Raw genomic sequence first — 24,125 nt, forward strand, 5'->3', positions numbered from 1 at the left:
ACCCGACCATTTAAATTCCCATTCATTGAGCCGCTTTCTAGTGCTTTGCTGCTGCTGCGATTTAAACTCCCTCCTCCAACCCCGACTCCACCATGCGGGAACCGTGTTCGTTGTACCAGTTTACGTCATAAATCTCCATATATTTTTCTCTCTATAATTATTTCATTATTTATTTATCCATTTATTTATGTATTATTTTCCTTTCCCATTTTTAACTCTATGCATGATTAATGGTTCTGTTATACGGGGGTTTATTCTATTTTCTAGTTGCTGCTCTCCCCGCTCTAAATGAAGTTTAGTTAAGTTCCATTTAAGTGTAAAGAAGCATTAAGAGTGTTTAAGAGTGTACAGTAGCGAGTAAGTGAACGAAAGTGAAAGTGTAATTCCTCCTAACTCCTCCACCTGTTTACTCCTCCCTCAACCTCCGTGCGCATCTTCCGTAAAGTAAAACCCTTTTATTACTGTATGTTTTTATACAATATTTGTCATTTATAAATACATTTTTCATATTCAAAACACATAAACAAAACAACTGGAGTGGAATGTTGCGAGCTGGAACGGATTAATGGGATTTCAAATAATTTAAATGGGGAAAATTGCTTTGAGATAAGAGCAATTTGAGATACGAGCAAGGTCACGGAACGAATTAAACTCGTATCTCGAGGTATTACTGTATTAAATTAAAAAAATGTGCTCAAAGTTTTCGAAATGATTTAAAGAAATGCAAATCGAGCTATAAGGTTATACTGATATCTCTACAGAGTTAATATGTTGCCCTGTAATCAGGCACGTGATCATATATAAGCGTGTTAAAGGATTCATTCAATCTTCTACCGCTTATCCGAACTACCTCGGGTCACGGGGAGCCTGTGCCTATCTTGAGGCGTCATTGGGCATCAAGGCAGGATACACCCTGGACGAAGTGCCAACCCATCGCAGGGCACACACACACTCTCATTCACTCACGCAATCACACACTACGGACAATTTTCCAGAGATGCCAATCAACCTACCATGCATGTCTTTGGACCAGGGGAGGAAACCGGAGTACCCGGAGGAAACCCCCGAGGCACGGGGAGAACATGCAAACTCCACACACACAAGGTGGAGGCGGGAATCGAACCCCGACCCTGGAGCCGCTAGAGGGCAGCAGATGCGCAGCACGCTGGTGTTAAACCACAGCAGAAGCAGCGCTCAAGTTCCCGGATGTTCCCGATTTCAGGAAGTCAGTCACATGACAACAAACCGCAAGGAAGCAGCTGTTAATGAGCTTTTTTACTGTTTAATCATCTCTAAATACATAAACATAAAGCCTGAGAGACCACAGTGAGTACCATCCGGTGTGAATGTCTGTTATTCTCACATATTAATGAGGATTTTATTGTGAACTTTCGATAAATCAAAGTCGAGCCACTGTACTCAAGTCTAATGTGTTTAATCTGTTAAATATTAGATTCAGACTCAAATCAACACGATTAATGATATGAAATGGTATTTTACACTAAAGCTCAGTGATGCCATGAAGATCTGATCACTTTATTACATGACGCTACACGACATTACACTTTATTACATGACATTACATGTCGTTACACAACTTTACACGGCGTTGCATGACATTACAGGACGTTACATGTCGTGACAGGACGTTACGCGATGTGACCGGACGTTGCGCGGCGTTATATGAAGTTACAGGACGTTACACGGCGTTATATGAAGTTACAGGAAGTTATAGGACATTACGCGACGTTACACAACGTGACAGTACGTTACGCGACGTTACATGACGTTACATGACATTATAGGGCGTTAAAGGACGTTACACAACGTTAGAGGATGTTACATCTCAGCATTACAGATCATACAGAAAGCAAACAAAAGCTTTTGTAGATTTAAACAAACCCCTAAATGAGATATAATTAGTCTTAAAGTCTTGTTTTTTTTTTTTATCCTTTTCCATGAATGTGAAACCTTAAAGTTAAAGCTGCTGTAGTGTTGAATTAATCAGTGTTGTTTCAGACAGGAGCATGGAGAATGATGAACTTTCGCCAGAGGATGGGATGGATCGGTGTGTCCCTGTACTTGATGGTTAGCATCACAGCAGTTTATTACATTTTCGAGATCAATCAGACGTACAACCGGCTGACGCTGGAGAAGACGAGCGGGACACACCCACCCATGCAGCGTGACGCAGACTCCGCCCCCTCTCTGTCCTCCTGGATGCAGAGCGTGAAGTCGCGGCTCCTCCTGATGCCCTTCTGGCTGTGGGCGGTCCTCTTCCTCGTCCCGTACATACAGGTCTTCCTCTTCCTCTACTCCTGCACTAGAGCCGACCCCAAGACCGTGGGTTACTGCATCCTGCCCGTCTGCCTCGCCCTGCTCTGTAACAGACACGCCTCCTTCACCAAGGCGTCCAATCAGATCAGCAGACTGCAGCTGATTGACACCTGATGTGGGCGGGGCTTCTATACGGTTTATTCACTGGAGCAAAAAATTCAGACGAGACGAGTGACGCTTTCTACAGTCTGCTAAATCACTCCAAACTGCTTTATACCATTCAATAAATCAATGCTTTAAACTCATAACGATGATGATGATGATGAATGAACCAACTCCACTAGGATTATTTTTAATTTTTATTTAATAGTTTGGACCCGGTGCACAAAATAAAAACAATAATAAATAAATTATTTCTTTTTTTAAAAAATAATATGTATATTTTTTTATAAACTCTGACCAGTCGCCTTGTAATTAAAGTTGTGGTACAGTTAGATGCAGGGGCGTAGCCATCATTTTAAAAAAAAGGGGGGGGGGGGGGTATCTAGTGTTATCTGTTTTTTTTTTTCAATTAATCCTTGTGTAAATGACAGGTTTTATTTTTAATCATGCGTTATGATTATATATGATTATAAAAAAGAAAGAAAGAAAGAAAGAAAGAAAGAAATAGAACAGCTTGCCCCTGGGACAGTACCCTTAAAAGGACATCTTTGTACCTTATTTAACCCCAAAAATGTATAGTTGTACATTAAGGTACACATTGGTACTCTAAGGTAGTAATGTGTAGTCTTTTGAGTATAAAGTACAAAGATGTCCTTATAATGGTACTAAGAGTATATTGTTTACATATTTCAAATTGTATTTTGTGTATGCACAGTACATGGCACACAGTAATGGATACTTGCACATTCAAATAATACTTCATTTTGTTCTCTTCTTCAGTCCATATTTCAGGAATAAACCAAGTAATTCAAAACAAACTATTGAAAGAAAATTTATATTGAACTCAACTGACAAACATGTCAAGACCTGATATCAATTATACAGTTAGATGAAATAAACATTTAGTGTCACTTCTTTTAAGCTTCCTGGCTAGTTTGTTTAAAAATAGTAGCTTTTTACAGTGTAAAAAAGTGTCTCTGCGACGTTCCTTCCCATCTATGAACAGCTGAACAATCATTTCCCTATTTATATAGTCAATTTTGTCACTGTGAATGTGACACACAGCAACACTGTTTAGACTGTCATTGTGCTTCGGAGACAGGTTTTTAATCTTCGAAGACTGCTGAAGCTTCTTTCAGCCTCTGCTGAAGAAACAGGAAAAACAAGGAGCAACCTCACAAGTGTTTCCACTTGGTCAAAGAGTTGGCGGACTTCTGGTAACATATTCTGAAGAATACACTGCTTGACATTTTTATAAAATAGGAGTGAAGCGTTTTTCTGCCGCTTTGAGCTCATCGTAACCGAATGCTGGACCGCGGATGCGACTCGAGCTACAGTACTGGGGGCGCGTGATGATGACGTGACAAGTGAGTGACTGATTGCCGTGAACGTCATGTATAGACTATCTTAAACTTTCTTGTCTCTTTGAATTTTAAATCACTCTGCATTTATATACATTGCTCCATTAAAACCTCAACATGTGGTGAACACAACTCTCCACTAAAAAAGTGAGAGGGACGAATTTACTTTTTATAAAAAGTGCGGGGGACATGTTAGTTTTATTTAAATCTTTACACGTTCCTCAGATTGTTTAAGTACACATGAAAGAAAAATACAAAATCTGATCAAATGAAGTTTGAATCAATAATTTATTCAAATTAGTCTTTAATTTGCGAATAAATAATGTTCAAATTAAAAAGGATAAATAAAAACCTTTTAAAAAATATCTTTATTTTATGATTTAATAATTGAAGGCTGTACAAAATTGCTGAGATTTTATTTATTTAGTTACATTTTGATTTGATTTTTGTTTTTTTTTATTGTTTTCTCAGAAAGTGAAATCTCTTTTCTGCTGTTAAGCAGCTGCAGTCGTGTGGGGTTTTGTTTAAACACAAATCTACTTCAATGTCAAAATCCGTTTATAAAAATAAAATACAAATTTAAATACAACTTGAAATAAGACTGAAAATTTTTTAAATGAATTAATGTCTTTTTTAATAAAATGATGGTTGTGTTCTGGACACTGCAGAGTTTCTCTGGACTTCACGTCTTTAACAGCAGCATCGTGAGTTTCGAGTGTTTGGGAAGATTGTGTGTGAATTTTATTGTTTTGTTTTTTCTAATAAACGTGACAAAGTTTCAGGACACTGATGAAACAATCATTTTAGATAAAATAAATCAGAAACTTTAAAACTTTAAAGATTTTTACTTTGCTGTTCATGTCTCTAAAACTGTTGTGTGCAAAAATTTGGGAAAGTTAATTTTAATTAAAATCTATTTTTTCTTTGACCAGAAAAAAATTGCTGCTCACAAACCGGGGAAGTCTCTTGCTGCTCTGACCTCATCGTACCTCAGCCCAGTTTTGTTCATCTTGTATAGAACACAGAAGATCATAAAGTTTCTCTAAGCAGTTTGTTCTTGCTCGGATCTGAGCTGCTGTGTTCACAGAACAGTTCGGAAGTAAATCCTGATTTTCATCATCTTTTAGGTTTTCGTCATTTTGGATTGTCTTCCAAAATAATAATAGAATAGAATAGAATAATAATAATTTACTACATTCACATTTTAAAACATTAACATCTTTATTAAAAAATATTGGTTCTGTATTTTTTTTCGTTTTTATTTTATTCATCTTATTTAGAGGAAAAGTGTTGCTCAGTTTCCAATAAACTTCCCTTTACACTGTTTTTAGACCTTTTTCGTGTCTTAACTGAAGCTTTCATTTCCCAGGAGCTAAAAATCCTGGTGAGTTTTATAAAAGCTTCAGAGACGTGGAGCTCAGGACGGTGTGATAGTCTTCAGACGCTTCGCTGGAGGTTCAGACTTTAATTTAACTGCAGTGGTTTCTTTAGTGGCGCCTTCATCACCCTCCTCCTCCTCCTCGTCACCACCCTCCTCATCTTCCTCCTCCTCTTCATCATCATCAGCTAGATTGGAAAAATAAATATAAATAGTTAGCAATGACCACAGATGAAGCTGTTATGATCAATTATTTTCTATATTTAAATCTCAATTAGAAAATCTTGAATATGCAAATGAAACGCATGAATATGTAAATAAACCCATGACGTCACGCGCAGATTTTTCGTGCCCTAATAACTACACCGTTCTTTATAAAAACCCACTGAATAACCGGACACGTTGTTGTGTTTATTTATGAATACATGAATATTAATTAGTTAGCTTGTTAGCTAACCGTGCGCGAGACACTCTCCTCTGTCCGCGTTTAAACTGCTGTCTTCTTCCACGAGCTCCGTTAAAACCACCGAAATCTCCGAGTTTATCTTCTTCACTCCCTCGATGATGGATTTTAGATTATTCTCAGCCTCCACTGTGAACTTGGTCGTTCTCCCATCTTTATATTTCAGTTCTCCCTTCAACGTGCACGCCATGTTTGTTGACTAGAGTCTGTAACCTCTGACCTCTGTATAGAGGCGTCAAAGGCGCCGCCATCTTGGATAGGGCTTAGTCAATTTGGACCACATGGTAAAGATCAGAACAAGTGAGATGTTGGATGGATAAAAGGTTTTTGTGATGATCTAAAGAACCTTCCTCAATTGTAAGCATCTTAAAATAAACGCCTCAATGAAATAAGTATTTCTGTTGAATTTTAATGTCAGTACCAACAGGAATATGTTAAAAATATACATTATTATATATATTACATAATATACATTAGATTCCTAATAGCAAAGCTGATGTGGCCCAAGTTTCATCACAAGACTGGGACAGAAAAATGGCCAAATAAAACCAAAAGTGGGCCAAAATACTATTACTATATTATATTACATATTACAATATTATATTATATATTATACTGTATATTACTACTACTATATATTATATTATATTATATTCATATATTACTACTCCTATATTATATTATATATTATCCGCTCTCAATAATCTAGCTCCCAAATATTTATCCGATTTGATTGTTTTGTACAATCCTGCAAGATCACTTAGATCCCAAAATGGTCATCTTTTGCTGGTACCACGATCCCGTCTGCAACACAGGGGAGACCGAGCTTTTGCAGTAGCGGGCCCTAAGCTGTGGAATAGCTTGCCACCACCAGTCAGAACTGCTTCTATGTTTGTGGAATTTAAATCCATGTTAAAAACGCACCTCTTTTCCTGTGATTTTAATTGTTGTTAATTTGTATGTGTTCTTTTATATTAATGTTCTGTCTCTTTTCCTTTTCTTTTATCTCTATGTACAGCACTTTGGCCAGCTCAGGCGGATTTTAAATGTGCTTTATAAATAAAATTGAATTGAATATATTACTACTTCTATATTATATTAATAGATATTAATATATTATATTATATATTATATTAATATATTACTACTACTATATTATATTAATATATTATATTACTACTACTATATTACATTATAGATAATATTACTACTAATAGTAATAGTTTGTTCACGTGCTACAAAAGACCAATTACTGCTAAATGCTGTAAATGTAAGAAGAGAAATCAACTTCATCCTCAATTCAATTTCTCACTACGTTTTGTTCCGGAATATTAATCTCCTAACTATCCATGTGTGACAGGAAAGCAGTAAAATCTCCACTAAACGGAACACAAAGTTACATCATCAGTCCGCGTCTCACGGACTCTCTTGTGGAATTCGAACCTTTCCAATATGGCGGACGCGCTGACGTGACGTAACTTAGCAGCGCAGTTAACGTTGTTTTCACTGTTTGGTTACATCTTTAACGGCTTCAGCGAATTTAAATATATATAATGCAGCGTAACCGGTGTACAAACATAAACCGGGTATGAAATAGTTAACAGTATGCATAAATGAATCTAAAAATAAATACAAAATAAATATATCGTTCAAAGCAAAATGAAAAAAAAAACTCTCCCGCCAAAACAGCAGTGATTTGCGGAAACGGAACTGTGTTTGTTATTATTATAATACGAATTTTGTAAAGAAAAAAAATAACAGATATAAAAACGCTGACAGACTTTATAAATGTGGTTAAATAATAACTGTGTTTAAGTTGAGTTATTTTTCTCGCGTCTCCTCCGAGGTGAAGCGGAAGTGACCGTGTATGTGTGTGCGCGCACGCGCGCAGCGTCAGAGTTAGCAGAGTTAGCTGCAGCATGGCGACGGAGGGAGAGAGAGAGAGGCAGAGAGAAGGAGAGAGAGAGAGGCAGAGAGAAGGAGAGAGAGAGGAGGCGACCGTGTCTCTGGTGGACGTGCTGGAGGAGGATGAGGAGCTGGAGCAGGAAGCGTCGGCTGTGCTGGGAGGAAGCGACTCGGAGAAGTGTTCATACCCAGAGGTGAGGTGTGTGTGTGTGCACTGTGTAGGGGATAAACACCCACACTGCACTGCACTGTGTAGGGGATAAACACCACACCACACCGTGTAGGGGATAAACACCACACCGCACTGCACTGTGTAGGGGATAAACACCCACACTGCACTGCACTGTGTAGGGGATAAACACCACACCACACCGTGTAGGGGATAAACACCACACCGCACTGCATTGTGTAGGGGATAAACACCACACCACACCACACCGTGTAGGGGATACACACCACACCACACTGTGTAGGGGATAAACACCCACACCGCACTGCACTGTGTAGGGGATAAACACCACACCACACCGTGTAGGGGATACACACCACACCACACCGTGTAGGGGATAAACACCACACCGCACTGCACTGTGTAGGGGATAAACACCACACCACACCACACCGTGTAGGGGATACACACCACACCGTGTAGGGGATAAACACCACACCGCACTGCACTGTGTAGGGGATAAACACCACACCACACCGTGTAGGGGATATACACCACACCGCACTGCACTGTGTAGGGGATAAACACCACACCACACCGTGTAGGGGATAAACACCACACCGCACTGCACTGTGTAGGGGATAAACACCACACCACACCGTGTAGGGGATAAACACCACACCACACCGTGTAGGGGATAAACACCACACCACTGTATAGGGGATAAACACCACACCACTGTGTAGGGGATAAACACCACACCACTGTGTAGGGGATAAACACCACACCACTGTGTAGGGGATAAACACCACACCACTGTATAGGGGATAAACACCACACCACTGTATAGGGGATAAACACCACACCGTGTAGGGGATAAACACCACACCACTGTATAGGGGATAAACACCACACCACACCATGTAGGGGATAAACACCACACCACTGTATAGGGGATAAACACCACACCACACTGTAGGGGATAAACACCACCGCACTGTGTAGGGCAGAGGTATTCAACTAAAATTTAAAGAGGTCCAGTAAGAGAAAGTTTCTTGAAGCAAAGGTCCGGAAGATCAAAATGTCTAACTAGTTAATGTGATATATATTTAAGTAGCCTAGTAGTTGTACAAACATCTGCAAGCAATCAATACCTGACTGTCAAATCAAATAAATTCAGTACAATTCAAAAACTTTTTGACAATATTTATTGTCACATAACATAGAACTGTACATATGTATGATTGTAGATATGTATAACGTTCGCTCATTAAATAAATAAAAGTAGGGCTACATTTTAAAATAAGAGAAAATAAATAAAATGTGAAAATAGTGTATGTTTAAATAAAGTGCTTAACTTTATCCCACTCCCCCACTTTTTGCTCAGTGAGAGAACTGAGCTCTAGCTTGGCTTGGCAGGATGTTAAACCTGGGCTTGAATGGAGTCAGGGCCGTTCTCATACACATGTGGAGGTGCTCATTAGTGACCCTGGAACCATATTTAGTTTTGATTATGCTCATTGTAGAGAAAGCTGCCTCTCAGTTGTATGTAGAGACAAACATGGTCAGGATGTATAGGGCTACTTTCCTCAGACCTGGGAAAGCTGTCTCAGGGACTCTGTCTTCAGATTTGAGTGGATATGTTTGTTCAAAACCTTTATGTTTTGTCTCATAATGGCATTTCACATTGCCACTTTTAATAAGTGCCACGGTTTCTGAAACTTTCTCCACCTCACTCGTCTGTTTCTCTCCCTTTCTCCGTCTCACTCGTCTGTTTCTCTCCCTTTCTCCGTCTCACTCGTCTGTTTCTCTCCCTTTCTCCGTCTCACTCGTCTGTTTCTCTCCCTTTCTCCGTCTCACTCGTCTGTTTCTCTCCCTTTCTCTGTCTCACTCGTCTGTCTCTCTCCCTTTCTCCGTCTCACTCGTCTGTCTCTCTCCCTTTCTCCGTCTCACTCGTCTGTCTCTCTCTCTTTCTCCGTCTCACTCGTCTGTCTCTCTCCCTTTCTCCGTCTCACTCGTCTGTCTCTCTCCCTTTCTCCGTCTCACTCGTCTGTCTCTCTCCCTTTCTCCATCTCACTCGTCTGTCTCTCTCCCTTTCTCTGTCTCACTCGTCTGTCTCTCTCCCTTTCTCCGTCTCACTCGTCTGTCTCTCTCCCTTTCTCCGTCTCACTCGTCTGTCTCTCTCCATTTGTTTTCTACATGTATCGCTATCTTTCTTTCATGTGTAACTTTACTCTAATTCTCTCTCATCTGTCTTGCACTGTTGAGTCACAATGTTTACTTCAGGAATGCACAGACTTGATTGGCTGAGTGGTATCACGTGGGATGGCTTTTGCATGCAACTCACATACAATTGGCCTGTGCGTTTACACTACCATTACCGTAAAGATTGCAAAAGCTGCTCTGGTTAAAATAGAAGCGCTGCGTCAAGTTTTAAATCATAACTTTTTGTTTTGGCTGTAGGTCCGGGTCCGGATTGGACAGCTTCTGGGTCCGGACCCGGACCGCGGTCCGCCTGTTAGTGCCCTATGGTGTAGGGGATAAACACCACACCACACCGTGTAGGGGATAAACACCACCGCACCGTGTAGGGGATAAACACCACCGCACCGTGTAGGGGATAAACACCACCGCACCGTGTAGGGGATAAACACCACCGCACCGTGTAGGGGATAAACACCACCGCACCGTGTAGGGGATAAACACCACCGCACCGTGTAGGGGATAAACACCACCGCACCGTGTAGGGGATAAACACCACCGCACCGTGTAGGGGATAAACACCACCGCACCGTGTAGGGGATAAACACCACCGCACCGTGTAGGGGATAAACACCACCGCACCGTGTAGGGGATAAACACCGCCGCACCGCACCGTGCAGTTGATAAACGCCGCACCGCACCGTGCAGTTGATAAACGCCGCACCGCACCGTGCAGTTGATAAACGCCGCACCGCACCGTGCAGTTGATAAACGCCGCACCGCACCGTGCAGTTGATAAACGCCGCACCGCACCGTGCAGTTGATAAACGCCGCACCGCACCGTGCAGTTGATAAACGCCGCACCGCACCGTGCAGTTGATAAACACCGCCCCACCGCCCCGTGCAGTTGATAAACACCGCCCCACCGCCCCGTGCAGGGGATAAACACCGCCCCACCGCCCCGTGCAGGGGATAAACACCGCCCCACCGCCCCGTGCAGGGGATAAACACCGCCCCACCGCCCCGTGCAGGGGATAAACACCGCCCCACCGCCCCGTGCAGGGGATAAACACCGCCCCACCGCCCCGTGCAGGGGATAAACACCGCCCCACCGCCCCGTGCAGGGGATAAACACCGCCCCACCGCCCCGTGCAGGGGATAAACACCGCCCCACCGCCCCGTGCAGGGGATAAACACCGCCCCACCGCCCCGTGCAGGGGATAAACACCGCCCCACCGCCCCGTGCAGGGGATAAACACCGCCCCGTGTAGGGGATAAACACCGCCCTGTGTAGGGGATAAACACCACCACACCGCAGCGTGTAGGGGATAAACACCGCCCTGTGTAGGGGATAAACACCGCCACACCGCCCCGTGTAGGGGATAAACACCGCCCCGTGTAGGGGATAAACACCGCCCCGTGTAGGGGATAAACACCGCCCCGTGTAGGGGATAAGCACCGCCCCGTGTAGGGGATAAGCACCGCCCCGTGTAGGGGATAAGCACCGCCCCGTGTAGGGGATAAGCACCGCCCCGTGTAGGGGATAAGCACCGCCCCGTGTAGGGGATAAACACCGCCCCGTGTAGGGGATAAACACCGACCCGTGTAGGAGATAAACACCACCACTCAACACTGTAGGGGATAAACACCGCCACTCAACACTGTAGGGGATAAACACCGGAGAATGAGAAGATCCAGTGCAATCCCACAATGCACTACAGTAGGTGTGTAAATAATATAGAATAGCAGTGCACTTTGTAGGGCATAGGGCTTGACCTGCTGAAAACGTGAGATCTGACTGATACTGATGGGATATTATGGGATGTGATTATGTCATTGTGGTGTTCTAGGGCCATGTGAAGCGTCAGGCTCTGTATGCATGTAACACCTGCACACCAAAAGGAGGAGAACCAGCAGGAATCTGTCTCGCCTGTTCATACAAGTGTCATGAAGGTCACGAACTGTTCGAGCTCTACACCAAGAGGTCAGTACAACTACGAGGGCTAGATTCTGTCTGTCTCTGTGTCTCTCTCTGTCTCTCTCTGCCTGTGTCGGTCTCTCTCTCTCTGTGCCTGTCTCTCTCTGTCTGTGTCTCTGTCTGCGTGCCTCTCTCTCTGTCTGCGTGCCTCTCTCTGTCTGCGTGCCTCTCTCTCTCTCTGTCTGCGTGCCTCTCTCTCTCTCTGTCTGCGTGCCTCTCTCTCTCTCTGTCTGCGTGCCTCTCTCTCTCTCTGTCTGCGTGCCTCTCTCTCTCTGTCTGCGTGCCTCTCTCTCTCTGTCTGCGTGCCTCTCTCTCTCTGTCTGCGTGCCTCTCTCTCTCTCTGTCTGCGTGCCTCTCTCTCTCTCTGTCTGTGTGCCTCTCTCTCTCTCTGTCTGTGTGCCTCTCTCTCTGTCTGCGTGCCTCTCTCTCTCTGTCTGCGTGCCTCTCTCTCTCTCTCTGTCTTCGTGCCTCTCTCTCTCTCTCTGTCTGCATGCCTCTCTCTCTCTCTCTCTCTCTCTGTCTGCGTGCCTCTCTCTCTGTCTGCGTGCCTCTCTGTCTGCGTGCCTCTCTCTCTCTCTCTCTCTCTCTCTCTCTCTGTCTGCGTGCCTCTCTCTCTGTCTGCGTGCCTCTCTCTCTGTCTGCGTGCCTCTCTCTCTGTCTGCGTGCCTCTCTCTCTCTCTCTCTCTCTCTCTCTCTCTCTCTCTCTCTCTCTCTCTCTCTCTCTCTCTCTCTCTGTCTGTCTGTCTGTGTGCCTCTCTCTCTCTCTCTCTGTCTGTGCCTGTGTGCCTCTCTCTCTCTCTGTCTGTGCCTGTGTGCCTCTCTCTCTCTCTCTGTCTGTGCCTGTGTGCCTCTCTCTCTCTCTCTCTCTCTCTCTCTCTCTGTCTGTGCCTGTGTGTCTGTGTCTCTGTCTGCGTGCCTCTCTCTCTGTCTGCGTGCCTCTCTCTCTGTCTGCGTGCCTCTCTCTCTGTCTGCGTGCCTCTCTCTCTGTCTGCGTGCCTCTCTCTCTGTCTGCGTGCCTCTCTCTGTCTGCGTGCCTCTCTCTGTCTGCGTGCCTCTCTCTGTCTGCGTGCCTCTCTCTCTGTCTGCGTGCCTCTCTCTGTCTGCGTGCCTCTCTCTGTCTGCGTGCCTCTCTCTCTCTCTCTGTCTGCGTGCCTCTCTCTCTCTCTGTCTGCGTGCCTCTCTCTCTCTCTGTCTGCATGCCTCTCTCTCTCTCTGTCTGCGTGCCTCTCTCTCTCTCTGTCTGCGTGCCTCTCTCTCTCTCTCTGTCTTCGTGCCTCTCTCTCTCTCTCTGTCTGCATGCCTCTCTCTCTCTCTCTCTCTCTGTCTGCGTGCCTCTCTCTCTGTCTGCGTGCCTCTCTCTCTGTCTGCATGACTCTCTCTCTCTCTCTCTGTCTGCGTGCCTCTCTCTCTCTCTCTCTCTGTCTGCGTGCCTCTCTCTCTCTCTCTCTCTCTCTGTCTGCGTGTCTCTCTCTCTCTCTGTCTGCGTGCCTCTCTCTCTCTCTGTCTGCGTGCCTCTCTCTCTCTCTGTCTGCGTGCCTCTCTCTCTCTGCTTGCCTCTCTCTCTCTGTCTGCGTGCCTCTCTCTCTCTCTCTCTCTCTCTCTCTCTCTGTCTGTCTGTCTGTCTCTGTGTGCCTCTCTCTCTCTCTCTCTGTCTGCCTGTGTGCCTCTCTCTCTCTATCTGTCTGTGCCTGTGTGCCTCTGTGTCTGTGTGCCTTTGTGTCTGTGTGCCTCTGTGTCTGTGTGCCTCTGTGTCTGTGTGCCTCTCTGTGTGCCTCTGTCTATGTGTCTTGTTAAATCGAATGACAACAAACAAATAGTTCCTTTTACTTTTCCACTTTATTGTCCGCAACACAGGACCCACGCAAACAACTGCTTTCACCAAAGAAAAACCATCCACACTCCACACGAGGCTCTCCACCCCGTTAGCGCCCCCACAAGCACCGGATATCAAACTAACAATCTCCCTCTTAAAAAAAAATAAAATAAATAAATAACCAAATACATTTTTTATAAAGAGGGGAAGAAAACATTATCCTAAAAAGAAGAGGTGAACATATTTAACAAAATTAAATAACAGCAACATCTCTTTAAAGAGATCATTATCCTTTTTTTCACATTTATGTTTAACTTATTTATGTTCCCATACACCTTCACTAAGGGTTTTTAGTAGTAACAAAGTAGAAGCTCCCTTCTTGGTCAGAGAGTAGCAAGTTGCTGCTTTGTAGCAGACCAAAGGATCTGCTTGATGTTTCCCGAGTGGATTAGTTCTTTTATGCTGCTGATCTCAAGACGAAGTCTTTTTTCTGTAACAGACTTTGTGGACTTTCACAGCATCAAAAAGAGAATGATTGTCAGTTACACAGATAATTGGCAGGTTGTTTAAGGCAATGCTAACTGTTGTAATTTCTGAATAAAGAGCAGATATACACATCCCATTATCAATGCCATCGGCGAGCGCCAGAGTTTCTCCTGCCAAAGTGCTTCTGACTACTCTTCTGATTCTCTTAGATTGCCAGGGGATAGGAGAAAACTTTCCATCTTCTCCCACCAAGAAAATTAGATGGTGATCCTGAGTACCACCATCCGGAAGATTTCCCATTGAGGCATCACTAAAAACAACAAGTTTCAGGGAACTGTCTTTTCCCAGGTTCTGAAATTTTAAAGTCACCTTCTCTGACTTTAGTTTTCTGATAAGTTTGTTTATATCATGCAAAGTCTGAACAGTAGCATGTTTTGTAGTTGAAGCAAAAAGAGAAGTGTCACACATTATATCTGGTCTACTCTGTCTAGCAACCCACTGGATTTGTCCAATTTTAGACCTCAGCATGTCAGCTTCCAAGTTTGTCAGTGGAGCTGTACGTTGCACAGCTCTGATTGGATCCATAACAAAAGGTTGAAGATTATTTATATATGTACTTTGATGTACATGTATTTCTCCATTTCCAGAAGAGATTTCCATTCCCACATAATTAAAACTATCACTCTCTTGACGGCCAACTTCAAAAGCTGTTTTCAAATGTGGGATGACCAAAGAAGAAAACGTTTCCGAACCAGCCCACAGAAAATCATCAACATGAGAGGCGAGGATTCCAATCAACTCACCGTTGTCGACAAGCCATTAGAACACTGCAGGGTCAATCTGTGATACATGACCTCCCAGCTGTTGCATAGTATCTTTTTCTTTATTGTACCAGTACAGAGAAGCATCCGCCAAGCCATACACACATTTGTTTAGTTTCCATAGCGTTCCTTTTCACATTGCTTCTGGAGGAGGACGAATATAGACATTTCTAGACAATTCTTTTCCTTGAAGAAAAGCAGCTTTGATATCAATTGAGTTTAGGTGCCATTTCCTTTGACATATGACTGCCATAACAACTCTTAGAGAATCTGAAGCACAAGTAGGAGAGTCTTTTGGAAGGTCACTGACATTTAGTTCTTCGAAACCTCTTGCGACTAGCCTTGCCTTAGGCACTATGCCATCAGGTGTTTCTTTGACTGAACACACCCACCTTGTGCTGATACATTTTTGACCATCATCTTTTACTTCCATAAACACACAGTTACTTTTCCAGTTGTCCAGCTTGTCCAGCTCGGTTTTCTTAGCTGCAGCAAAAGTTTTGTCTTCAATAATTAGCACATCACTTTCATGGTGAGGATTACCTTGTACTGTGGTGACTGGGATAATAATCTGAAGGTCATCCACTAGTGTTAAATCAGCTGACCCAGTAACACCTGCAACAGTCTCTGGGTGGGTGTACTGTAGATTGTACCAGTCTTTGGTTTTTCCTGTTGCTTTTCCTGCTCTGCTAAGAATTTGTGCTGTTCGTGACTCATCGCTTTCTCTGTCTGTAAAGATAATGGTTTGTCCCGCTTTCAGTTTAGTAGTACAACTTCTCGCATCTTCTCCTGACTGAGTCAGTGTGTCATCTTGTTCATCAATTTCACCTTCAACATTTGCTTGTGATTTCTCCATGCTATCAGTGTCATCGTCGTATTCCATTCTGGTTAAAACTGCAGGTTGTAAAACAGTACTGTTCTCAATGTCTTGTTCTTTTGCATCTCCGTATTCCTGTATTGTGTGATTTTCATCTGTCTTTCGGAGCCTAGAATGGTGCACACGAACATAAGTACCTCCATGCCTTACAAAAATCACTGCCCCGTCCTGGCCAATCACGACACCTGGGCCTTTCCGCTGTGCACAATCTGCAGGCTTGTAGTAAACTTTGTCACCAGTCTCACATCTCTCATCTGTAGGTCGTAACTGTTTACGCAAAGCTCGTCGGATTCTTTCAGAGCATTCAGACTACTACTTTCCAGAGCTGGTGGTTTGTCAGTAAGGACTGATGGTAGGTTTGGATTTTGACCAAATACAAGCTGGTAGGGACTGAAACCGTGGACATTGTGCATTGAGTTCTTTGCCATCAGTGCCCAATCCAGGGCGGTTTTCCAGTCACATCTGTTGTCATTTTTCACTTTCATTAGTATATCTGTAAGCGTCTGATTGTGTCTTTCCAAAAGACCATTACTCCAGGGACTATATCCTGCAGAGGTCTTTACCTCAATGTTGAATTTTTCTGCCATGCACCTCATTTCGTCATTGTTAAACTCCCCACCATTGTCACTAAACAGTCTTTTAGGTGGACCATGTATGCTAATCCAGCAGTGAATGAAGCTCTTTGCAATTTCACTTGCCTTTTTGGTGGTCATAATAACTCCAGCACTAAAGCGAGTGAAGTGGTCAATAACATGAAGATACCACACTCCTGTATCCAGTTCATGCAGGTCCATGGCTACCGTTTCATTGTAACTTGAGGCCATAGGCAGTCCCACCGCAGGCTTAGGTTTGGGCTTGCTGTATTTCACACGTTTCACAGTGATCTACTATGTCCTTTAAGATAACAATGCACTCCTCATCATGATTACCTGAACTGATCAGCAGCTTTTTTAAGCTATCCACAGTGGCATGTCCAAACTGTTTATGCAGCTTTATTAGGACTTCTCTCTTTTTTTTTGAAGTCATGTTCTCTGTCACAAAAAGAACTTCATCTTTACTACATTTCTCAGCATCACAGGAGGAGTCTTGATCCATCAGGTTTATGCAGTAATGTCCTGATGAGGTAAGCTCAAGAGTCACAGGGTGTTTGAACATTATTGCTGTGTCATTCTGAAGATCCGGTACAGCACCTGCTCTTTTCAAAGATGTTTTGCTCAAAAGCAAAGGGATATCAACTGGGACTACTTCGGTCTCAGTGTAACATTTGGTCTGTCCAATAATGGCTGGAACCTTAACCTGTTTTGTAGAGTGTACAACTTTTCCATCACCAAACTTTAAAGCTCTTGCGCTATCTGTGCATTTCAACTTTTTTAACTCTGCTGTTTTTAGTCCACTGACGTAGTGGTCAAACCATTTCTGTCCGCACACCGTTTTAGTACAGGCTGTATCAATAACTGCTGACCCAAGTGATTCAACCATAAACACTTCTGCATTTGACAAAGTTTCTTTAGAAAACAAAGTGATGTTGCATTGCTCTACATCCTCAGTCAGCTTTGCCTGTTCAGTTCTGTGAGGGCAGTCTTTTGCCCAGTGATATGTACTCTGACAGATGGCACATTTAGATCGCCTGCCATATCTATCGAGGGGATTCGTTCCTGGCTGCGTTTTCAGTGGTCTTTGTAGACGTGGCTTGTTTTCTTTCTTACTAGAATCAGTGAAACATGCAGACTTGCCATCAAAGTGACTTCCACACATGTAATTTTTCCCAAAAATTCGTTTCAGAGCAGATTTCATGTCCGCAAATGTGAGGGTTGAGCAAACGGTTAGCGCTAACTGTTTATCTTTAGCATCGAGATCCGCTGTGTCGAGCAGTTTAAACGCCAGTACAGCATCTGGAAGTGTCATGCCGAAATTGCGCAGCTTGTTATATTTGCTTTCAAACCTCGATGATGTAATCAGCCATCGGTATTCTGTGCTCTCGTGTGATACGATCAAACTCCGTATACGCGTCGTATTGGAGGTCTTTTTCTTCTTTCAGGAATACAGAGTCCAACCTGTCTAGAATGGTCTTCATACCATCATCCTTGTTTAGATCATTCGCAGATATTTCCAAAGCAGCATTTCGCGCTCTCCCTGTTAACGATGGCGCGATAGCCAGTGCTTGTTTCTTTTTTCCAGCTCTGTGACACGCATCCACATTTCCACCTCATTTTTCCAACTCTCATAACACTTCTTTTCATCAAACTGTGGTGGGACCTTGTAGTTTCCCGCAGCCATCCTCTGCTACCAATGTTAACTCGAATGACAACAAACAAATAGTTCCTTTTACTTTTCCACTTTATTGTCCGCAACACAGGACCCACGCAAACAACTGCTTTCACCAAAGAAAAACCATCCACACTCCACACGAGGCTCTCCACCCCGTTAGCGCCCCCACAAGGACCGGATATCAAACTAACATGTCTCTCTTTGTGTGCTTGTGTTTGTGTTGTGTTCTGTCTGTGTGTGTCTCTGTCTCTCTTTCTCACACACACACACACACACCCCCACACACACCCTTTTTGTTCCTCCTCCACAGGAATTTCCGGTGTGACTGTGGGAATGAGAAGTTTGGAGAGATGGAGTGCAGGTTATTCCCAGTGAGTTCTTGTTGTTTTTTTCTGTGAAATCTTTGCTGTGATGTTGATTTAGAGTCTTGAGTGTGATCATGTGTTACTGTGTCTCTCAGGAGAAAGAGAAGACTAACCGTGGAAATAAATACAGTCACAATTTTTTCGGTCTGTACTGCACGTGTGAGAGGCCGTACCCCGACCCGGAGGACGAGGTAAATAAGCAGATACAGAAGTATTACTGTGGGGCTGCGCTTTCTGCTGTCATAGTGTTAACAACACGTGTGTAACATGGTGATGAGTGAAGAGCTCAGGGCCATGAAGAAACATCTGAGAGCTTCATGTACTGAGAGCTTGTGTCATGGTTTGACTGCATTAATGTAATATGTGGGTATGTAATGTGTGTGTGTGTGTTTTCAGGTTGCAGATGAGATGATCCAGTGTGTGGTGTGTGAGGACTGGCTGCATGGCCGGGTGAGTTTTTACTCCAGTGTTAGTTTGCAGTGGGGACACAGTTACTTCAATATATCTGATTATGCACACACACACGCACACACACACAGAGTGAGCAAAACTTCTCTGTCCTTTAGCTGTAAAAATGACCTATATTTAAATGCAGCTTAAGATTACATGCGAGTGTTTCACCGTCTTTCTCTCTTATTCCCTCTTTCTCTGTCTCACACACACACACCTTTTCTCAGCACTTGGGCTGTGTGGTCCCAGAGTGTGTGGAACTTCAGGAAATGATCTGTGAGTCCTGCATGAATAAATCTCAGTTCCTCTGGACCTACGCTGCTCACCTCGCTGGTATCGTTTCATTATTTAAACAACGTGGTGTATTTTATCATACGGCTGTTTTAATTTACAACATTTAAAAAAAAAACAATTTAATTTTATATTTTTCCTTTTCCTCAGTGAGTCCTACGGTGAAGGTGTGTAAAGAAGAGGAGGACGGTGCGAGAGTGGAGGTGGAGCATGATGAAGAGGAGAATAAAACAGAAGTCAGGAGCTCACTGAATGAAAAGGTGTGTGTGTTATCATGGCTGACCAATAGGTGACAGTGTAACACATCATATTCCTCCTTGACATTTCCTCAGTGACTGAAAACTCTCTCTCCTTCTGTGTGTGCTGGATGTCTGTCTGCAGGTGGAGGTGTGTGAGAAGGTGGAGGTGTGTGAGAAGGTGGAGGTGTGTGAGAAGGTGGAGGTGTGTGAGAAGGTGGAGGTGTGTGAGAAGGTGGAGGTGTGTGAGAAGGTGGAGGTGTGTGAGAAGGTGGAGGTGTGTGAGAAGGTGGAGGTGTGTGAGAAGGTGGAGGTGTGTGAGAAGGTGGAGGTGTGTGAGAAGGTGGAGGTGAACGGGTCCGGCTGTAAGAGGAAGCGGCAGGAGGCTGAAGGTTCAGGATGCAGGTTTCAGGAGATGAAGATGTCAGGAAAGAGCCGTGTTCAGCAGGGAGCCGTGTTCTGGCCATCAGCGTGGCGCACTAAACTCTGTTCCTGTCAACACTGTAAGGTACAAACACACACACACTGAAAGGTATAATAAGTAAAACATAATAAAAATATTTAGTTGGAAAAAAAATACAACATACTGAATTATGATAGAATGGGAATAAAATACAGTAGTGTAAATATATAAAGTCGTGTAATGTTGTGTGTCATTCTGCGCCCTAGTGTTAATTTCGTCACCTATTTTTAATTTAGTCTTAGTCTTAGTCTTGTGCCAAATGTCCTTGTTAGTTTTAGTCATATTTAGTCATTCACATATCTTTTTTTGTTAGTCAAATTTTAGTCGACTAAAAGTCTCGTCATTTTAGTCTAGTTTTAGTCAAAAGAAAACTCAAGGTATCTTAGTCAAGTTTTAGTCGACTAAAATTCTTTTAATTTTAGTCTAGTTTTAGTCAAAAAATTGTAGTCTTTTTTTAAAATAACACATTATTACTGAGATTATTACTGATAAACATTTCAGTAAAAAAAGTGTTTCACATATCTCAAACATTGGTTAAATGTCATAATTACCTGACAAAATACACTTGTTGAATGATTTTTGTTGAATGCAAATGTTAAATGTGTCTGGTTTTCAATTTCTGATTTAGGAGACACATTCACAAATGATTAACCTGTTCTGAAGAGTATTTTATTTTAACCAACACAATTCAAAAGCTGGGGCCCAACAGACTCCGACTGACAACTTAAGTTACAAAGGTTTTTAAAACTGTTTTGGTTGCCTTGTGTCTCATGTTTCTGTTCAAATCAGAAATAAAATAAATATACTCACAAAAACTGAAAAGAATAGGCCTACTTTACTACCTATTTACAGTCCGCGAATCACAAAAGTATCAGTGAGAAGTTTAGAACACTCGTTTAAACAGTGCATACACTCGAACTTGACTGCACATCACATTTTTTACTTTATTGATACTGCTTTTAATCGTAATGCAAAGACCGGTCATCGGGACATAAGCTGTCATGTACAATTAAAGAGCCTGCGCAGCGACAGGAAATATAATTTAACACAAAAAGCCTGACTAGACCAGGGGTAGATTTGCGCTCAGGATTTTTAAATTTTTTTTTGAGCGGCGTGTGGACGAATTCTTTCTATGCACACACTAAACAGTGCGAAGCCGCGAACTCGTTCTGAATATTTTAAAGGCGTAACAGCTGATGAAAAAGCAGAGACAATTGTAGACGAAAATGAAGAGAGATTTTATCTTAGTTTTTATTTTATACAAAACATTTTCGTCTCGTCTTTTTTCGTCAACAATAATGCATGTTAATTTAGTCTTAGTCAGCGTTTTTGGACAGTGGTGCAGTCTTGTCATCATCTCGTCTTAGTCATGGAAAAAAAAGGTTGTTGACGAACATATTTCGTCTCGTCTCGTCTGACGAAATTAACACTACTGCGCCCCTGTGTGTGATTAGAGTGTGTTCGCGGAGGGCGGAGTCTCCTTCCTGTTGGACGACACCGACACGGTGCTCGCTTACGAGAACAAGGGCAAAACCACAGAGCAGGCAAACGGAGGGGAGGCTCGAGACCCACTCATGTCTGCTCTCGACAACCTGAACCGTGTTCAGCAACTCGAGATCATTCACGGTATACACACACACACACACACAGTGACAGGAAGTAGAGTTTAGTGTTAATGTGGATGTATAAATAGATATTTAAATAAATGTCAGTTAAAATGTCAGAAATAAACACTGTGTTCCAGTTCTAGTTAAATACAGACGTCGTCGTGGTCGATCGTTGTCCTGTGTCACAGCCTCCAACACCAGAGCAATGAATTATTTATCTGATTACAGTCAGATGTAAAGTTCCTGAAACACGTCACTCGCTCTCAGGAGCACAGACAGGCGGCGTTGTCATGGTGGGCGGGGCTTACGCTAAACAGTCTGTCAATCACAGCATCGTGTCTGAGGTAGAAAGCAGATAGCGATTACCTCTGTGTGTGTTTGTCTCAGACGAAGCCTGTGAGACCAAATTTGGGTGAATTGTTTACACTTAACCTGAGGGTTCAACCTGCGCCGTGAGTCCTGAACATGTGCAGGTGTGTTAGTGTGTGTGATGAGTGTGTGTTGTATCTTCTGTAGAGTATAATGACATGAAGACGGAGCTGAAGGATTACTTACAGAGATTTGCAGCAGAAGGAAAGGTACGTTCCTGAAACCCTCAGTCTCACTGCTGTACATTAACACTGTGTCGAGTCTCTACATACACAACCTACACAAGCCTCATCTGGGGTGTCTGGAGGTACGATATAAAATGTCTCATTTTCCATGACTTAGTTTTCAGGTGTTTATAAGACACTATATAGGGCTTATAGCACCTTCCTCACACAAGGACACGCCCACAGGCTTTGTCTAAACCCCACCTTAATGTTATTACTGTTACTACAGACAACTTTCCTGCACACCACCATTACAGTTAGTTAAATGACACCGGAGCCTCCATAAAGTCCATAAACATTTAAACAAACTTCTAGAAAATTCACCACATCAACAGTCTAGATGTGCTCTAGAAAATTAATCAAATCTTTCTGACCAATCACAAAAAGAATTTAAAGGTGGGGTGCACGTTGTTTGAGAAATGCTTCAGAAAACTGAGTCGGGCCGACAAACGTGTAGCCAGTGAGCAGAAAGGGGCGTGTCTTGTCAATCTGTTCAGTGCGCATGTGTGACATTAGCAGAAAGCGGTTTTAACATTGACATGGAGGATAAAAACAAAGAAAGAAAGCGAAGAAAGGCTTAAGATAAGGCAAGAAGTAGGACCCGTGTTAATATAGGATCAGCTTTCCAGCGCTGGAGAGAACTGAACATTTTCCGTGTGAAATGGAGCTAAACCTTTCACGGTACAACACACAGTACTACAAAAACACATTTGTATTACCATAGTATTACTCATTGTGTTCATTTATTGATAAAAATATCCCCTCGGCCAGCTGCCCCAGCAGGTTCCACCATGATAGTTGCCTGGGTTACGTACGTATGTGTGGGCGGAGCTAAAACGGGTGACACCCATTTGGGTTAGGGGTGTGTTTGTTTTGGTGATTTCAGATGGCAATATTGGCTTTCAAACAACGTGCACCCCTCCTTTAACAGATAAAAAAGTGGGCGGGTTTTCATACATATGTAGGAAAAATTTCCATATTATACACACACATTAAATATAGTGTGTTTTTATATATCTATATAAATATATACCCCAGAACAAAGGCCATGTTTGAGTTTCTGAGAGATTATTCCTGCTGCCTGTCTGTTCCACCAGGTGGTGACTCCAGAAGACATCCGTCAGTTCTTTGAAGAGCAGCAGAGTCGTAAGAGACGGAGAGCCAACGCCGAGCAGTACTACTGCAGCTGAACCTGCGTTCTGTAACCCAAACTCTCCGTGTTCAGTCCTGCTCCTTTTCTAATAAACATAACTCTACAGATGCAGCCACGAATCCAGAAGACACGGTGTTGGTTATAAGGTTCTGCGTCTGGTGCAGCTGTTACACCGAGACGTTAAAGATATTCCTGAATAAATGAGGTCGATGTTCAGCACAAGGTGAAGTGTCCGGATGTAAAGCGCCATAAAGCCCAGGGTTCATGTCGCACGTCACGTTTTTGATTTGTCTCCCGATAAGGAATCGGATTCAGGATTCGTTAGGAACACGTCCCAATCGGGTCGCTCAAATTGTTGACCAAGTAATGATTTTATTCTAATTGTTTTATCTGTACTTTACTCCTTGCATTACTTTGTAAATGTATCTTTGAGAGATTAAACTTATTAATACTTTGAATAGTTGTTGTGTTAGTGAAGTGATTTAAAGGCAATCAGCGTGGAGACGCTGAACACCACACACGTACTACAGCAGCAAACACACAGCATTATACATCGTTAAAATTACACACACAAGAAATACCCCCACCCCAAAAAAAAACAAAACTACAGTCCCTCTAATCTCTTAAATTAGATGATTATGAATTATTATGCAAATAAGGACACACCCCCACATTCACTGACACTCCTTCACTAACTTTCTGTTCATCACTAGCTGACGCACACGATACACACTGCTGAACACACTGGTATCACATCGTCTTTGTCGTCCTTCCACAGCTGTGGAGTTATGTTTGATTTAGTGACAT

At 43.0% G+C, this 24,125-nt stretch overlaps 3 protein-coding genes across 4 annotated transcripts; 2 read left to right on the plus strand and 1 right to left on the minus strand.

The window, feature by feature from the left end:
* Positions 1–1,188: 1,188 nt before the first annotated feature.
* tmem251 (transmembrane protein 251) lies at positions 1,189–3,354 on the plus strand. Its single transcript, XM_060866066.1, has 2 exons — positions 1,189–1,326; positions 2,020–3,354. The coding sequence occupies exon 2, from the start codon at positions 2,035–2,037 to the stop codon at positions 2,449–2,451; it is 417 nt and encodes a 138-aa protein (XP_060722049.1). The 5' UTR covers positions 1,189–1,326; positions 2,020–2,034; the 3' UTR covers positions 2,452–3,354.
* Positions 3,355–4,996: 1,642 nt separating this feature from the next.
* si:dkeyp-55f12.3 (uncharacterized protein LOC568418 homolog) lies at positions 4,997–5,873 on the minus strand. The gene is made up of 2 exons (XM_060866067.1): positions 5,636–5,873; positions 4,997–5,366 (listed from the first exon to the last, which is right to left on the minus strand). Exons 1-2 carry the CDS (start codon positions 5,829–5,831, stop codon positions 5,218–5,220), a joined length of 345 nt encoding a protein of 114 aa, XP_060722050.1. The 5' UTR covers positions 5,832–5,873; the 3' UTR covers positions 4,997–5,217.
* A 1,611-nt stretch (positions 5,874–7,484) lies between these two features.
* On the plus strand, positions 7,485–23,776 carry ubr7 (ubiquitin protein ligase E3 component n-recognin 7). 2 transcript variants are annotated; one of them, XM_060866060.1, is made up of 11 exons: positions 7,485–7,740; positions 11,768–11,901; positions 18,471–18,531; positions 18,621–18,716; positions 18,922–18,975; positions 19,203–19,308; positions 19,417–19,526; positions 19,648–20,010; positions 21,420–21,591; positions 22,089–22,150; positions 23,263–23,776. In XM_060866060.1, the coding sequence occupies exons 1-11, from the start codon at positions 7,561–7,563 to the stop codon at positions 23,353–23,355; spliced, it is 1,431 nt and encodes a 476-aa protein (XP_060722043.1). In that variant the 5' UTR covers positions 7,485–7,560; the 3' UTR covers positions 23,356–23,776. The 2 variants fall into 2 exon arrangements, with proteins under 2 accessions (XP_060722043.1, XP_060722044.1); XM_060866061.1 differs by having other exon boundaries at positions 7,496–7,740; positions 19,792–20,010.
* Positions 23,777–24,125: the final 349 nt, after the last annotated feature.

The sequence above is a fragment of the Tachysurus vachellii genome, chromosome 3 (genome assembly GCF_030014155.1).
Source record: "Tachysurus vachellii isolate PV-2020 chromosome 3, HZAU_Pvac_v1, whole genome shotgun sequence".
NCBI lineage: Eukaryota > Metazoa > Chordata > Actinopteri > Siluriformes > Bagridae > Tachysurus > Tachysurus vachellii.

Bases quoted from the DNA above. Each gene is read 5' to 3' on its own strand.
- tmem251 (XM_060866066.1), top strand. From the start codon at position 2,035: ATGATGAACTTTCGCCAGAGGATGGGATGGATCGGTGTGTCCCTGTAC.
- si:dkeyp-55f12.3 (XM_060866067.1), bottom strand. From the start codon at position 5,831: ATGGCGTGCACGTTGAAGGGAGAACTGAAATATAAAGATGGGAGAACG. The intron at 5,367-5,635 runs GTTAGCTAACAA...TTTCCAATCTAG, and splicing joins AGGAGAGTGTCTCGCGCACG to CTGATGATGATGAAGAGGAG.
- ubr7 (XM_060866060.1), top strand. From the start codon at position 7,561: ATGGCGACGGAGGGAGAGAGAGAGAGGCAGAGAGAAGGAGAGAGAGAG. The intron at 18,976-19,202 runs GTGAGTTTTTAC...ACCTTTTCTCAG, and splicing joins AGGACTGGCTGCATGGCCGG to CACTTGGGCTGTGTGGTCCC. The intron at 21,592-22,088 runs GTATACACACAC...TATCTTCTGTAG, and splicing joins GCAACTCGAGATCATTCACG to AGTATAATGACATGAAGACG.